The following is a 16,752-nucleotide window of genomic DNA, read 5'->3' as shown; positions in this document are numbered from 1 at the left end:
GGATGAAACTCAGGTTGTTAGGGTAGCCAGCACCCTCACCCTTTGAGCCACCTGGCAGACCCTGTTGGGATATTTTCTGCAGTACAGATAGATCTCCATCAGGGATAACTCAGCCCACCCCCCCATCCATCCCTGCATTTGTATTGAGCATCTACTATGAGTCAGGTGTTAAAACAGTTGCTATTGATGTCATGACAAACCAAAACAAGCCAGAAAGGCACTTCTATTACAATCCTCCCCCACCCATCTGTTTTCCATGGAAAAATTATCCATGACCAATACATGTTTCCTGCATGAACAGGTATGGAATCTCTATGTCTGTGTGTGTGTGTGTGTGTGTGTGTGTGTGTGTGTGCTTTCAAGCATGTGTGTAAAGGCCAGAGGTCAACCTCTGGTGTCATTCCTCAGGAGACACCCACTTTGTCCTTATATTTTAAAATGATTTGTGTGCATGTGTGCTGTACATACATGTGTAATGGGGTTCATGTTCCTGTGTATACATAGAGACTAGAAGGGGACTCCCTGTGTCTTTCTCTACCACTTTCCACTTGTTTTTTGAAGCAGCATCTCTTGTTAACCAGGAGCTCTTATTTTTTTCAGTTAGGCTGACAACCAGCAAGCCCCAGTTATCCTGTCACCAACCCCCCCAGTGCTGGAGCTAAGGTCCACAGGGAACCACCTCTGTCTTGGTATGGGAATACTGGGGGATAAACTCTGGTCCTCAAGGTTGCAAAGCAGGCTCTCTTACCCATTGTGCCATCTTGTCAGTCCTCACTTTTTTGAAAGAGTTTTCCCCTGGGACATGGAGCTCACCCATCAACCTAGATGTGCTGGTCAGCTAGCCCTTTGATCTTCCTGATTCTACCTTGCCAGCACTGGGATTACAGGAGCATGACACCATGCTTGACTGTCACCACCCCCAGAAACAGGATCTCTCTACAGTCCTGGGCTGTCCTGGAACTCACTATGTAAATCAGGCTGGCCTTGAACTCACAGAGATCGACCTGCTTCTGCCTTCTAAGTGCTGGGATTAAAGGCCTATGCCATTATATCTGGCTATGCTTGACTTCTTCAGTGTATCTGCATATTATGGCAGGAATTTTACCATCTGAGCCATCTCCCTCAGCCCAACTAGGAAGTCTGTATCCCATTTCCATATTGCCTTAGACATCACTCCCAGGGAAAAGAGATCATGGTGTAAAAGGTTGATCCTGTCAACTGATCTCATGACAGGTTAAACAAAAACCTGATATCACAGGTACAGTTTCAGGGGTTGACAGGAAGGTCTAAAAATAATTCTAAGAAGAATTCTTTGCTCCGCACATCAAAGACAACTGAATCCTTTCTAGAAGACTTGAGTAAAATCTTTGGATTTAGACTTCAGTGTTTTGCTTTCCCCCCCATGTTCTTATTAAGCAGATGCCAGGATTTGTGATTGGACGTTCTTAAGGGCAGTGGAAAAATGAAGTCCGAGAAGCACTTGATTTTTCAAAAGCCAGCAAATCACTGAGAAATTCATCCAGAACTTGTATTTTAGAGACAGGGTTCTGTTACATATAACTTGGATTTCCCTTGACCTCTCAAGCCCCATCTCAACCTCCTGATTGCTGGGTTACAGGACAGCAACTATATAGCCCACAATTGGTCTCTAACTCATGATTCTCAAACTCATGAACCTCCCTCCTCCATGCCCCACTCTGGAATCACAGGACTGTACTACCAGATCTGGCTGTATATTTTTTTAAAGCTATGAATGTATCATTGAAAAACTACCTGTAACATCACAAAGAAGCCAAGCAGAGATAGCATGAACCTTTAATCCCAGCACTAAGGAGACAGAGGCAGGCAGATCTCTGTTTGAGGCCAGCTTGGTCTACAGAGTGAATTCTAGGACAGCTAGGACTACACAGAGAAACCCTGTCTCAATCCCCACCCCCATCACAAAGTAGGAGAGAACATAATCTTCCACAATAAGAATGTTTTTGTTTTGTTTTGCAGACTGGGTTTCACTATGTGCTCTGGCTGTCCTGGAGCTCACTATGTAGACCAAGCAGGCCTCTAACTTACAGAAATCAACCTGCCTCTGCCTCCCTCTGGAGTGCTGATATTAAAGGCATATACCATCACAACTAACTGCTCATAGTAAGAATATTAAATCCACTATATTGGAGGTGAAAAACACATGTACTCACTAAACTTAACACTTTAAAACTGTCTAGAGATAGGTGTGTCCAACCTGTGTCCCAAAGACCAAGCACAGGGTCTCATGTAACCCAGGGTGGCTGTCAACTTGTCGTGTGGCTGAGGATGACTTTAAAGTTACATTCTTTCTGCCTTTCCCTCTTCAGTACTGGCATTGTAGGCATTTTCCACCATGCTAGGTTTTGTGTGGTCCTTGAGATAGAACCCAGGCTCTACGAACTGACCTATAGTAGCCTCAATCCCAACTTCAGCAATTTCTTTTTGCCTGACTGCTATGTTCCCTTGACCTAGAACAGCAGCTGGCACCTATTAGTCAACATGTGTTTGTTGAATGAATACATATACACAAATGCAAAATGAGTTTTGACCAGGCCTGTAACCCCAGCACTCATGAAGCAGACCCAGGAGAAGTGTGAGTTCAAGACCAGCCTGGGGTATACACTGAGAAGTTGTCTCCCCAGCCAAAAAAAAAAAAAAAAAAAAAAAAAAAGAAAGAAAGAAAGAAAGAGTTTGCAGGTTTGCAAGACACATACTAAATAAGAATAATTGTATCATGGGAGTATGATTTAGAAGAGATGGTGTCCAAAGACTTTGTTTTGGATAATTTGACTCATTTCCATTCCATCCCCTTCTCTGTGTGTTTAAAGGAAGGCAACGGACCATAAGACAAAATGGAAGATTGAACTGAGATTCAAAGTTAGTCTGAACTGAAACCACCGGGAGAAAATCAGAAAGGGATGGTATAAAGCTATGCATTCCTGTGTGGGGGAATGGAAAATTCAACATATGTGATTTCCAGCCCAGAGTTAAGCAGCAGGCTGGAGCCCGCTGGAGACCTTGGTGAGATCTAGCCTCCTCTGGATGTGAAATGGTCTCTGTAAGCAACCATCCTTCCAGGTCTCACCATGCCTGCCCATTCTCTGTTCACAAGCTTGCACAGGCCTTGGATAAAATGTATTTAGAAAGGTACGATTTTTTTTCCTAAAAGGAAAAAGGCATCAAGAAGCTGGGGTAGGCAGCAATGCAAACAGGAAAAATGAGCTTTGAGGTGGGTGGCTAGAGATCAGACACTTTTCCTCAAAGGGAACCTGATTTTCAGAGGCATCATGAAGAGTTCTTACAGGGTCTGCGGGCAGTCAGAGCAAAGCAGCATCCACAGCGACCTCTCCGTACTATATTTGGAAGCAGCTCTTCTCCCCCTGAGCCTGCCTGTCATCAAAACAGCCTTTTTATCCTCAAGGGTTCCGGCCAAACACTGCCCCCCACAGGGAGGATGTTCAGAGCTGTATGTGGAAACAACAGGAGCAAGAGGAAGCATACAGCGGAATATGACTCAGACGGAGACATGCTGTGACTTCTGCAGTGGAAGATGCTGGGACTGGGCCAGGTCCCAATGATGTGGCTGTGAGTAAACTATCCACTAGTAAGACACCGATGCCCCTGTCTCCGGCACCCGCGGGGTTGTCAGGAGCCACTACCAAGCTCCTCCCAGGACACAGAAGACCCAGGCTGTTTGCACAGCCCACTGGTTCTCCCAAGACCCAAGGCAGTGTTCATTTGTGTGGGTGGGTGGGGCTGGAGGAGCAAAAGTGCTAGGAAATTCCAGTTCCTGTATTGGGTGTAGTTGTGTGTGCTTGTCATCCCAACAAAAGGGAGGGGAGACAAGGAGGTGCAAACGCTGAAGGCCAGTCTGGTATAATGTGGTGGGACCTTAGTTTTGTTCGTTCGTTTGTTTTGTTTTAGACAAGATCTAGCTATGTATCCACGGCTGGCCTGGAACTCATTATGTAGACCAAGTTGGTCTTAGACTCAAAGATCAAAGAGATCCCCCTGCCTCTGCCTCCTGGGTACCGGGATTGAAGGCCTGCACCAGTATGCCTAGCTGAGACCTTAGTTTTAGACAGATTTTTTTTTTTTTCGAGACAGGGTTTTCTCTGTGTTGCTTTGGAGCCTGTCCGTCGAACTCAGAGAGATCCTCCTGCCTCTACCTCCCGAGTGCTGGGATTAAAGTTGTGCGCCACCACCGCCGGCTTTAGACAGAAAAAATTTTTAAAAAGAAAATAGCTTTTCTATACCATGATCGTGCAAGAAATCCGAATTAAACTCAGCCGGTAACAACAAACAAACAAACCCACAAGAATCAAATAAAAGCCACAATTTAATAGGATGGGGACTTGGGGACTGGAAGGGAGTCGGTAGGAGGGGGATGAGAGTCGTCGGGGAAGGACCAAGATTCACTGTGTACATGTCGGAAATTGGCAAGCCATAATAAAGGTGAGCAGGAAGAAAGGAATGGATCGGAGAGAAAGAGGGAGGGAGACAGACTTTAAAAGAGAAGGGAGAAAAAAAAAAGAAATGAAATCAACGAAGATACGCGAGAACAAAACAGAACGTACTAGCAGCACAAGAGTCCAATTACAATAATTTCCGCCCTCGGGCAACTATTTCCGTCGGAAATTATCCTTGTATCGCGGGCACTGATGACGCCATGGGCGCGCCGGAAGTCTCCGGGAGCGCCCGGATGGCGCCTGCTGGGAGTTGCTGAGAGTTAGCTGGGCTTTGGGTAAGGCAGCTTTGGCAATGCTCTGTGACACCCGGGTTGGGCGGCGGCCGTCGGCACCCCATGTTTAAACCTCCTGGTTATGGGTGGAACTACAGTCCTCCGAGCCCCCTGCACCCCGCTTCTCGTGCTCCCCTCTCAGTCGGCTGTCATTCCGGCTCCGGACGCAGTTACGGTCTCCCAAGCTGCCACAGAGACTCCCCCATCTCCTCTGAGCCTGATGCATCCCGGATCTGGTTGTAGGATGGGCTCCATTCACCACTGCCCTTCTCTGGTCCCATCACAACGGGAGATTCTGTGACCCCAAGTGTGCAAGGGACTTGAGTATAATGTATCCAAGTGTCCAGCCAGGGAAAGCTATCCGGGACCTCATGTGGGCAACCTCTCCCAGTGTCTGGACTCCGGTGAGGGCGCCTCCGAGATGCCTATAATGATAGTGACAGCGATAGGGATGGTAGACGCAAAACTACTGGACTTTACATTTCCGTCCCAGTTCAGCAGCGGCGCAGTACTTCCAAACGCCTTTCGCAGTGCATTCCATTACTGACACTTATTCAACACTGTGTAAGTGTTGCACTTGTCTCCGCAGCCAGTTCTGGAACAAGCATGTCACCGGCTTTGCGCATTCCGGAAGCACACTGCTACCCGAGTGAAAGTGCTATCTGAATTCTCCGTGGATGTGGCAAAGAGGAATGAATACTAGAGGTGCCGCCGAAAGTGTTAGACCAAGAGAAATATGTAGGCGGAAGACCTGTTACCTTGTGAGAATGGCTTTTTTTTTTTTGCTTCCTCTTTTGTTAATAGTTTATGGTTTGATAGTATCCGAGTTGGAATGCATGCCCAGAATCCTGCCTGGTAAAGCCAATGCCACCATTTCCACTTTCTTAACACAGGTCTTTGTATTTCTTCTGGTTCTCGTGGTGATCGGTGACATTGTGACCACTGGGCATGATGCCTGATTCAGAGTTTGGGACTCTGATTACTTTCAGGAATTGCTCATTCTGATGAAATCCGAAGGTTCTTTGTAGCGGGGGCTTTACCAGTATCTACATGAATATTTAAGGAAGTAAAAAAGATGAAAAGATCTTGTTGCTGGGTGTGTCTCAAAAAACAAATAAGGGTTGGGAGATGTCTCTGTTGATAATGCCTTGTAGTCTTGAGGACTCAGACTTGATGACCAGACCTTATGTTAAAGCACAGAAGCCGGTGGGCTGGGAGATGGCTCTGTGGATAAGAATGCTTACTTTGCAAGCATGAAGTTCTGAGTTTGGATCCATGATACCACCATAAAAGTGTTGAATATGACTTGACAGCTGTCAGCTTAGCCACAAAAGAAAGGAAGGAAGGAAGGAAGAAAGAAAGAGAGAAAGAGAGAGTGACCTCCAGGTTTAGCAGGAGACCCTAAAGGAATATGATGGAGAATGATAGAGAATCTTGACATCCTCCACATGCCTGCAAACATTCACCTGCAAGCACCCACCCCCAACAACAGATACTAAAGTAAATACATAGTAAAGAAAAAAAGAATGTTGTGGGCAGCACAGGTGTGTAATCCCATCCCAAGGGAGGAGGCGACAGTGGGGCCAGCCAGTCTAGCCGAGTCTGTGAGCATGCAACAGAAAAATGTGGAAAAGGGCTGGGGTGGTAGCTCGGTGATAGATTGCTTACCAGCATGCAAGGAGCCCTAGGCTCAACTCTCAGTGCTGACAGGGGAAAGAAAGGAACCCATTGACTTGAGGCTGCCTTGACCTATACTTTGGAGAGAGAGCTAGCTTAGTGAGTAAAGTATTTGTCTTCCAAGTATGAAGACCAGAGTTCAAATCCCCAGAACATATGTAAAATCCTGATGTGGTGGAGCACAGTGGAGATATGCCAACATCTGGCTTGAGCACACATGTACACCTGTAGACACATGTACACACAGACAAGTACACACACAGCCCACAGACAAACTAATGAAAGGGATTTGCTGCCCCAAAGGCAGACCACAGTGTTCATCTTGAGGATGGACTAATGTCCACCAACCTGGGTGTGGATCTTAAGCTCAGGGCTCAGGATACATGCTGGGGGATAAATCCTTCAACAGCAGTTACTCATGCCGTGTTCCTTTGCAGCCTCTAGCATGGACTTCCTGGTTCTCTTCTTGTTCTACCTGGCCTTCTTGTTCATCAGTGTTGTCATGATCTGCATCTTCACAAAAAACCAGCGTTTGAAAAGCCTGGTCCTGGGAGGAGCACAGGTAGCTATCAATGATCCTTGGGAACTGCTGAAATTTGAATCCTGTACTAGGTATAGTCTGAAATGCTCACTGGGCCTGGTGTCCTGAGTCTTGCCTTTAATCCCAGCTCCTGGGAAGCTGATGTAGGAGGATTGAGAAAGATCCTGTGTCCAAACAAACAAAAAGGAATCATGGTATTTTGCTTTGAGATAGGTCTAATTTTCAAGATTGACTTTTTAAACAACATGTAATGTCTGTAGTTGGGCATGGATATGAATACTGTTTGCCTAGCTATGCTTGTGGCAGGTGTGAAGCTGGGAGGAAAGGGACATATGAACAGAAAGCTGAGCATCTGAGTGTCTATCGTCATTTGACATCAGATCGTCCATCTTCCCTAGGTGGGTTGGGGGGGGTGGTTCAAAACAAAATGAGGACAACCAGCCATGAGAAGAGGTTGACTCAGGAGGACCCTGGGGATCTAGAAGTGAACTTTGAACATGGAGTGGAACCCAGGATAAGGAAAAGGCAGCTTTCACAGCAGCCTCTGCCCATTCCCTTGTATTCAGACTTTGACATATACAGTCTTTGCAGTCAAAGTAGAAATGGAGAAGCTGTCCACACCTCCTAAATCCTAGCACTTAGGAAGCTGAGGCAGGAGGATCATGAACTCCAGGCTAGCTTAGGTTACATAAGGAGACTGTTTCAAAAATAGAGGAGGAGCTGAGGAGATGGCTCAGTGGTTAGAGTGCTTGCCATGCAACCCTAAGAGCCGGAGTTGAGATCTCCAGAGTACACGTAAATGCTGGCTGGGACGGGGGCCATCCTGTAATTTCAGTACCTGGGAGACAATGACAAGAGATCCACAGGGCAGACTGGCCAAATAGGTGAGCTCTGAGAGACCCTGTGCCAGTATATAAGGTAGAGAGCAGTCAGGGAAGATACCTGACACCTACCTCTGACCACATACATGAGCACCTGTGTATTCACAAACACACTACACCCTCATGCGCCGTAAAAACGTGAGCAAGTTGGCCTGAAAGGAAAGGTAGTGGAAGCAAGTCCTCTTTATTCTCTTGGATTGCTTCTCTGCCCATGAAGAAACAGTGGCCAGAGTCACCACCGTTGCAGTTGCATGTGGAACAGCTGGCATATGTGAGTGAGGGAATGAGACTCGAGGCTGACCCTTCTCTGATTTCAGGTGTGCTCCTGTGTGATCCCACAGTGCCTTCAGGGGGCCGCGCGGAGGCTTCTGCACCAGCTCTTCCACACACGGTATTTATGGCTCAGGCTTAGACGTGGCCACATTCAGTCTGGATTCCATGGCTTCTGGAAGTGCCTTGTGGTTTCCAGTATAGAAAGCGGAAGGAGGCTGGAAGTCTCCAGAGTGCTGGGTTGGGAACCTCTCCTTATAGATCATTTACTATTTGTCTCTGGACTTTGGAGATGGCTACTTTTATTGTTTTCATCTATTGATTGATTATAGCTGAGGATGTCGTTCATGTCTGGCAAGCCCTCTACCTCAAACACTGAACTACATCCCCAGACCAACACTTTGTTTTGGTTTTGTAGAGACGGGGTCTCATTCTATAGCCCAGGCTGGTTTGGGACTGACTACATAGACCAGACAAACTCATGACAGTCTTCTAGCCTCAGTCTCCCAAATGCTGGAATAATAGTCATGTGTGCCTCCTACCATCCTGCCTGCCTGCAAGTAAAGATGCTTAAAAAAAGGAAAGAATTATTAAATACTTATGTAAAATATATGCAGAATGTGTTTCTGGTTTTCATTTATTATTTTATTTTAAAAAGTATTTATGTGTGTGTACGTGAGTATATGTGTACCACATGCGTGTAGGAGGTGGTGGAGGTCAGAAAAGGGCATTGGATCCCCTGGACTGGAGTTGCAGATGGTTCTGAGCCACTGTGTGGGTGCTAGGAACTGAGCTTGGTCCACTGCAGGAGCAGCCAGTGCTCTCAGTTGTGGAACCATCTTCCCAGCCCCAATTATTGCTGCTACTACTATTACTCTAGACAGGGTCTCACTATGTAGCTCTGACTGGCCTGGTACTTGCTGTGTAGCTTAGGCAAACCTGGCTCATCCCTCAAGTGCTGGGATGACAGGCACATGTACCACGATGGGCGCTTATTTAACTCACCTAGGAAGTGGTTGGCCTTGGCCGTGGTCCTGGGACTCATGTGGTCTTGGTGGAGTGGCCTGTGCATGAGCCACATGTGCTTCCTTGCAGCAACCCGGCCTTCATCATCCTGCACCTGCTCTTGCAAGGGCTAGTTTATGCTGAGTACACCTTCGAGATGTTTGGCTACTGCCAGGAGCTGGAGTTCTATCTGCCCTACCTTCTCCTGCCCTATCTGCTGCTGGGCGTGAACCTGGTGTTCTTCACCCTGACTTGTTCAGCCAATCCGGGTAAGTCAGGCGTCAGGCTAGTAACAGCTTAAGCCTCGTGCTGACCATGTCACGGGTAGCACTGTTCCCTAGAAGATGGCAGAAGATTCCTCCTGTTATGTTCTCACTATCTTTCTGTTTTGAGTGTTTTCTATTTTATTTTTGGGCTTTGACTCATGAGTTTAACTAGTGTGAAATCTTCCAATATACATTGTTTATTTTGAGACAGGGATTTGCTCTGTGTCTCAGGCTGACCTTGAATTCATGAACTTCCTACTTCTTCCAAAATACTGGCATCACCAAAACACATGTGACACCATATGTTTTGGTTTCAATACACTTTTCAGTTTTTGAAACTTTCATTCAGTTGTATATGTCTACTTAGAGTCATGGTCAGTATGACACAGCTTCCTTTTTATTTATTTATAATTTTTTTTTCTTGAGGCAGGGTTTCTCTGTGTAACAGCCCTGGCTGTCCTGGAACTTGCTCTGTAGGTCATGCTGGTTCAAACTCAGAGATTTATCTGTCTTTGCCTCCCCTGTGCTGGGATTAAAAACGTGTGCCACCCCGGCCTGGTTTTCCTCTTTTCATTTGTAATGATGCCAGGGATTGAACTCAGGGCCCTCTGAGGGATAGGCAAATGCTCTGTCACTGTACTACTTCCCAGCCATAGGGCTCCACTTACATAAGTGTATTAGAGAGGGGAATTGGAGTGTCTGTTTAAAGTGTTTCTCAGGGGTGATGATAGTGTTCCAACCTTGATGGGGGTGATGGTTACACAACCCTGGTAGTGCCCTGCCAACCACAGAACTGAGTGTGCTTTAAATTGGCTCGCATCTATAATCTCAGCATTTGGGAGGCTGGGGCAGGAGGATTGCATCAAGTTCAAGGCCAGCCTGTGCTACAGTGTGAAAACTGTCTCAAGAAACCAAATAAAGCCGGGCGTTGGTGGCACACACCTTTAATCCCAGCACTCGGGAGGCAGAGGTAGGTGGATCTCTGTGAGTTCGAGAGCAGCCTGGTCTACAGAGCTAGTTCCAGGACAGCCTCCAAAGCCACAGAGAAACCCTGTCTCAAAAAAAAAAAAAAAAAAAAAAGAAAGAAACCAAATAAGGGGTCAGTGAGATGGCTCAGTAGGTAAAGGGATTTGTTGCACAGGCCAAGCCTGGCACCTGAATTGGATCCCTAGAACCTATCTAAGTGGGAGAAGAGACCTGACTCCACACACACTATTCATGGAAACACACAGTACTGTAGAAATAAAACAAATGAATTGGATTCCTGAATTATGTCTCAATAAGCCAGTTACTCAAAGTGAGTTAGGGGCTGGATGGTTGCAATGCTGGTGAGATGCTTGCTATGCAAGCATTAGGACCCCAGTTCAATCTCCAGAACATATAAAAAGGCCAGGAGCTCGGTGCAGTGGGTCTAACCTGGGCTCTCAGGGCTGGGAGGCTGAGGCAGGAGGAGCCCTGGAGCTTGGTGGGAGCCAGCCTGGCCTAATTGCTGAACTCCAAGTGAGTGAGAATCTGCCTCAAAAAAAAAAAAAAAAAAAGGATTGGCTGGCTGATACCTAGGACGAAACACTGGAAGTTGATCTCCAGCTTCCACACATGTGTGCATCCACATACATAAACACCACGAAGCTGACCTCCAGCTTGCACACACGTGTGCATCTGCACACATGAGCATCACAGAAAATACATTTCTTAGAATAGTGAACAGCGGCTTTAACTCATTGTGCTGGTTTGGGTTTGGTTTTGTGGGCCTGCTCAACCACACCGCTTAGAAGTGACAACCCTTCTCTTCTCAGGCACCATCAATAAAGCCAATGAGTCATTCCTTCTGCAAGTCTATGAATTCGATGATGTGATGTTTCCAGGGAACTTGAGGTGCTTCACTTGTGACTTAAGGAAACCGGCCCGGTCTAAGCACTGCCGTGAGTGTGGCCCCTGAGGCTCCACAGCCATCCCCAGAACACCCTCGCCTGTCCATAAGCAGACACTGCCAGAGGAGCACACACAGGCTCCATGTTGGCATTCTCCAAGGGTCCCAACAGCTGAACCCAGTACTAAACATGCTCCCTCACATGCCCACACTGACGTGGCGATTAGTGGAGCAATGGACTGAAATGGGGGTCACAGGCTGTAGAATGCACACCTAACAAAAGTGAAGGCATGGGCTCATCTCCAACTCCAGGAAAAAAGGAAGCGAACTGGCTAAGAACCTGCCCGTGAGAAGTACTAGACTCAGTGCATTTCTTTTAAATCCCTGTGTGTGCGCGTGCGCGCATGCCCCAGGGTGTGTGGACAGAAGTGTGGATGTGCGTGTGGAGGCTAGAGGTTGGCATCAGGCCTTCTTCAACTGTTCTTCACCGCGTGGATTGATAGCTAGTCTTTCACTTGAACCAGAGCTCACTGATTCATTCAAGCCTCAGAAGCTTCAGCTCTAAAACCTTGGTAACAACAGCTGCCCTGCACCCAGGCTGTCAGTGGTCAGTCTGTAAACGTCTCAGTCCTGGGCCTGCTGTTATTGTCTCGTCCAGGACAAACCCAGCTCTGTTCCCCTCCTTTCTCTGCAGGGGTGTGTGACTGCTGTGTGCACCGTTTTGATCATCACTGCATTTGGGTGAACAACTGCATCGGGGCCTGGAACACCAGGTACTTCCTCATCTACCTCTTGACACTGACGGCATCGGCTGCCACCATAGCCATTCTGAGTGCTGCCTTTCTGGTCCGACTGGTGGCAGTGTCGGATCTGTACCAGGAAACTTACATTGATGACTTTGGGCATTTCCAGTCGGTGGACACAATCTTTCTAATTCAGGTAATTTTGCATTGGGTCCCAGGAAAGACATAAAGATACTTTTTAATGTTTGTTTATTTATTTTTTACTTTATTATATATACAGTCTTCTGCCTGCATGCCAGCAGAGGGCACCAGATCTCATTCAAGGTTTTTGTGAGCCACCATGTGGTTGCTGGGACCTCTGGAAGAACAGTCAGTGCTCTTCAATGCTGAGCCCCACTTTTTTATTCTTTTAAAAATAAATATATTATTTTTATTAATTTTTTGAGGATTTCATACCCCTCCCAATTTTATGTCTTTTGTTTTGTTTTTTCTTAAATCCATGAGGGCCAGTTTGTGCTTCCTGTATACTCATAGTTATGGGGACATTCACTGTATCGTGGTCAGCCTCTCAGGAGCCACACTTTAAAGGAAACTGACTGTAACCCACCCTCCCTCACCCGCCCCCCCCACTCCCCCACCCCCGCAAGAAGCCATTAACCATCTATAGCTCTGTGATCGAATGTTGCCTGGCTTGATCTTTGCAGACAATGACACCTGCTGTGAAGTCATGATCCTGGCATGTCCAGAAGACATTGCTTAACTTCAATCCTCACTGTCCTCTGGCTCTTACAGTCTTTCTGTCCCCCATTCTGTGGTAGTCCCTGTGTGTGTGTGTGTGTGTGTGTGTGTGTGAGAGAGAGAGAGAGAGAGAGAGAGAGAGAGAGCGAGAGCGAGAGAGAGAGAGACACACACACACACAGAGACACAGAGAGACACAGAGATGTTTTGTTCTGTTTAAGGCTGAGTACTCCACAGACTCTTATTCTCTGCACTTTGATCAGTTGTCTGTGCTAGCCACTGTCTACTGTGCAAAGAATTTTCTCTGATGAGGCCTGAGATCTGCACTAATCTATGGGTAGAGAAATACAAATATAGAGGATGGGTTTGATATTGTGTTCATTTAGCAAAATAATAGTAGTAGGTTCATCCCTGAGTCTGTTGTATTCCCAATCATGGGTTCCAGATCCTTTATTTATTTATTTATTTATTTATTTATTTATTTATCTGTTTATTTGTTTATTTCAGTTCCTGGCTGGCTGGCCTGGAACTTGATATGTAGACCAGGTTGGTTTTGAACTCATAGAGATTTGCCTTTATCTCCCTTCAGAGTTCTGAGATTAAAAGTGTGTGCCATTACACCTAGGTTATATACATTAAAAAAAACTATTTATTGTGAAGGGTCTCATCTATGTCAGGCCGGCTTTGAATTTTTGACCCTCCTGCTTCCCATTGCTGGGTGCTGGGATAACTGGTGTGTCCATAAGCCTGATTTATGCAGAGCTGGGGATCAAACTCAGGGCTCAATGACTGTACAAGGCAGTGGTGTTAGGGTAGCAGGTGGTGTTCCCATTACCACTTTTGCATTTGAGAACATTTCATTACCCCCAAAAGAACACTCTCCATTCCATCCTCCCCTAGCCATTGTAACCAGTCATGTGCTTCCTATCTTTATTAATTTCCTTTAACTAGATCAGTGATTATCCACCTTCCTAATACTGCAACCCTTTAATGCAGTTCCTCATGCTGTGGTGACCCTTAACCATAAAATTATTTTGTTGCTACTTTATAATTGTAATTTTGCTACTGTTATGAATTGTAATGTATCTAATATGCATGATATCTGATATGTGATGCCCAAAGGGGTCTCTACCCACAGGCTGAGAACCTCTGAACTGGACATTTCATAGATTCATTCATGAGTATGTGACCCTATGCATTGATGTCTTATAGTGCTCTGAAGGCCCATGTAGCCCAAGTCTGTTCTTCATTCCTTTCTGTGACCAAGCAATACTCTGTTACATGAATATAGTATATTTTGTGTTCAGAAGTTGGTAGAGGTCTGGCTATTCCACTTTTTGGTTATTTTTGAGTAATATTGCTATGAACAGTACATACACACATTTCATGTCAACATGTCTTCAGTTCTCATGGCTGTATGCTTAGGAGTTGAATTACAAGATCACATGGTCACTTTTAACCACTTGAACAGCAGTCGGAATGCCTCCTACAAGCAGTGTATAAGGCTTCTAGTTTCTCTACATGTTCACGTTTAATTCCCTACCTTTAAAATGTTGTTTTGGTTTTGGGGTAGGATATCACTATGTAGCCCCCGCTTGCTCAGATACTCAGTCCTCCTCCCTCAGCTTCCCCGGTGCTGGGAATACATGTGCTACCACCAGGCCCAGTTAGTTGGTAGAGGATTTTTTTAGTGTAACTAAGTTGAGGTGTCTATCTCTCTCTTGTCTCTGTGACTTGAGTTATACAGTTGCCCTCATCAAGAGTTTTGATGAGTACTTTTTCTCTTCTGACTTCCAAAAACTTTGAAATCTTTCTAATTTTTTTATTCTGCATTTTATAAAAACATCAAGATATTCAAATAACCAAGAAGTCGTATTTGGCTTGGGGATCTAGGTGGCTCACTGTGTAAGGAACTTGCCACACTAACCTGAGGACCTCAGTTTGGATCCCAGAACCCATGTAAGCAGGCATGGTGGTGCACTCCTATAGCAAGGTGGAGGCTGGGAGGAGGGGCAGGAGAATCCAGAAGCTCACAGTCCAGGCTAGCCTGGCAATGCAGCAACAAGCTGTGACATTGCTTCAAGCAAGGGAGAAAGCAAGGACAGACTCGCGACCCTCTCTCTGACCTCAGCACGCTAGAGCACCCGAAGGCACAGATTTAAAGAGAACAGTGTTTAAAAGAAAAACTGCAGCGTCAGTTTTCATTCCCAGGGACAGCCAGCTTTCCAGTTAGCACATATGCTGGGCATGAACTCCCCGCTGCCTCTGTTACGCCCTCGCCGTTGTTGGGCTGTGTCACATAACGAATCTGTGAGAACCCTGGGCCTTACTTTTCTCACTGGGCAGTATTCCACAGTCTGACTTGATTTTTAATGGCTTCTTGGTGTACACAGTGTGACTGACCCTAAGTTTTACTCTTCCTTACAAACGGTCATGACAAAGTATCACTCTGTCACTTGGCTGGCCTGGAACTTTCCATCCCCTGCTTCAGCCTGCTGACTGTTGTGCTCACCAGCCTGCACCATTGTGCATGAGAAAAGAGTCTGGAAGGGCTGGTGCTGCTATCAGTGTCCTTGTGCTGGTGTTTTTATGCTCAGTTGTTTAAAGAGAGACACTGGTTTGCCTTGCAGGATTTTAGTAGATGCATGAAGTGTCTCCACTTACATATATATAATGGACTGGCAATGTGCTGTGTCTTGAGTAGCCTTTCTGTCTGTGTAAATACCTCATTTATTCTGCAGGAAACTCTTGCACACACTAGGATTATTCCTGGGCTGTTTTTCTATGTTGACTGTGACTCATATCTATGTTCAAAGAATCAGATTTGGGGCAGCTGATGTGTGTGTGTCTGTATGTGCCTGTGTGTGTGTGTATGAACACACACACCAGACAGACAGAAAGAGATAGAGAGAGGAGAAAAAGAGCATTTGAATTCAGGGCCTCATGAATGCTAGGGCACTACTGTACCTCCGAGCTGTACACACTGCCTGGTGGGTCAGATTTGGTGCAGGGGTGAACTGAGGTGGTGGCTCTGTGCCATTGCATAGGGTCAGGGCTGGTGCGCACCGGTGTCAGCATCTATTTGCTAACACTCATGTTTTTCCTCCCCCAGTACCTGTTCCTGGCTTTTCCAAGGGTCATCTTCCTGCTGGGCTTTGTCGTGGTACTGAGCTTGCTCCTGGCTGGCTACTTGGGCTTCCTTCTGTATCTGGCTGCCACTAACCAGACCACAAATGAGTGGTATAGAGGTGACTGGTCCTGGTGCCAGCACTGCCCACTGGTGGCCGGGTCCCCATCATCTGAGCCTCACATCTATGAGAACATTTACTCCCATGGGTTTTGGAGCAACTTTCGAGAGATCTTTCTGCCTGCCATCCCCTGTTATGAGAAAAAGAAGAAATAGAATGGAAAGTGATGTTTTGAATACAGTACACATCTATTTGTATGTACGCGTACTTATTTTCGAAGCACTGTTTGTGTTGGTTTCTGCTGTGTGAGTGTAGGGAAGCAAGGCTTACTGAGTTCATGCACCTTTCCCAGCACCGTGGCAGATTCCCTCTGCTCATCCTCTGCTAGAACCCAGTGAGGTCCCAGTGTCAGGAGGGTCAAGGAATGTCTCGTCCAAGGCTGTGGTCACAAGGAGACCTTCGTTTCTCTCACCACATCCTCTTATACAGCCGTATTCTCTGATGTGTAGCAGGGTCCTGGTAGCTCCATGGCTCAGGGTTGTGCCCGGCTGCACTCTTTCCCTAGTCTGTTCTCTCCCAGGGGCTCTTCATTACCTTAACCAGTTCCTCACCTAAGCCTGCCTTCAGCAACCATAGGCCTCTTATTCGTTGTTGCACTTGTGGGCCACACTCAAGACTTTAAAAACTCTCCAGTCTTCAGTGCCAGCTAGTTGAGTGTGAAATGTAAATGATTGTCCATAGGTGGTATAAAAATCTGGGGGCTGAGCTGAAGACATGGCTCTGAGGTTGAGAGCACCGACTTCTCTTCCAG

At 46.4% G+C, this 16,752-nt stretch overlaps 1 protein-coding gene across 3 annotated transcripts; it reads left to right on the top strand.

Annotated features, from left to right (window-relative positions):
* Positions 1 to 3,495: 3,495 nt before the first annotated feature.
* Positions 3,496 to 16,198, top strand: Zdhhc4 (zinc finger DHHC-type palmitoyltransferase 4). 3 transcript variants are annotated; one of them, XM_021232914.2, is made up of 8 exons: positions 3,496 to 3,606; positions 5,352 to 5,523; positions 6,877 to 7,001; positions 8,179 to 8,252; positions 9,227 to 9,405; positions 11,199 to 11,324; positions 11,967 to 12,211; positions 15,866 to 16,198. In XM_021232914.2, exons 3-8 carry the CDS (start codon positions 6,885 to 6,887, stop codon positions 16,154 to 16,156), a joined length of 1,032 nt encoding a protein of 343 aa, XP_021088573.1. In that variant the 5' UTR covers positions 3,496 to 3,606; positions 5,352 to 5,523; positions 6,877 to 6,884; the 3' UTR covers positions 16,157 to 16,198. The 3 variants fall into 3 exon arrangements, with proteins under 3 accessions (XP_021088573.1, XP_012975862.1, XP_040607237.1); XM_013120408.3 differs by lacking the exon at positions 3,496 to 3,606 and adding an exon at positions 4,663 to 4,765; XM_040751303.1 differs by lacking the exons at positions 3,496 to 3,606; positions 5,352 to 5,523 and adding an exon at positions 4,747 to 4,765.
* The last annotated feature ends 554 nt before the right edge of the window (positions 16,199 to 16,752 follow it).

Source organism: Mesocricetus auratus, unplaced genomic scaffold (assembly GCF_017639785.1).
Source record: "Mesocricetus auratus isolate SY011 unplaced genomic scaffold, BCM_Maur_2.0 Super-Scaffold_100008, whole genome shotgun sequence".
In the NCBI taxonomy this organism is placed as follows: domain Eukaryota; kingdom Metazoa; phylum Chordata; class Mammalia; order Rodentia; family Cricetidae; genus Mesocricetus; species Mesocricetus auratus.
The sequence above is the reverse complement of the archived record's forward strand: the minus strand, read 5'-3'. Positions and strand labels throughout refer to the sequence as shown.

Coding starts and splice junctions, on each gene's coding strand:
- Zdhhc4 (XM_021232914.2), top strand. CDS start 6,885: ATGGACTTCCTGGTTCTCTTCTTGTTCTACCTGGCCTTCTTGTTCATC. Junction 7,002..8,178: donor TGGTCCTGGGAGGAGCACAG/GTAGCTATCAAT, acceptor CTCTGATTTCAG/GTGTGCTCCTGTGTGATCCC. Junction 12,212..15,865: donor ACACAATCTTTCTAATTCAG/GTAATTTTGCAT, acceptor TTCCTCCCCCAG/TACCTGTTCCTGGCTTTTCC.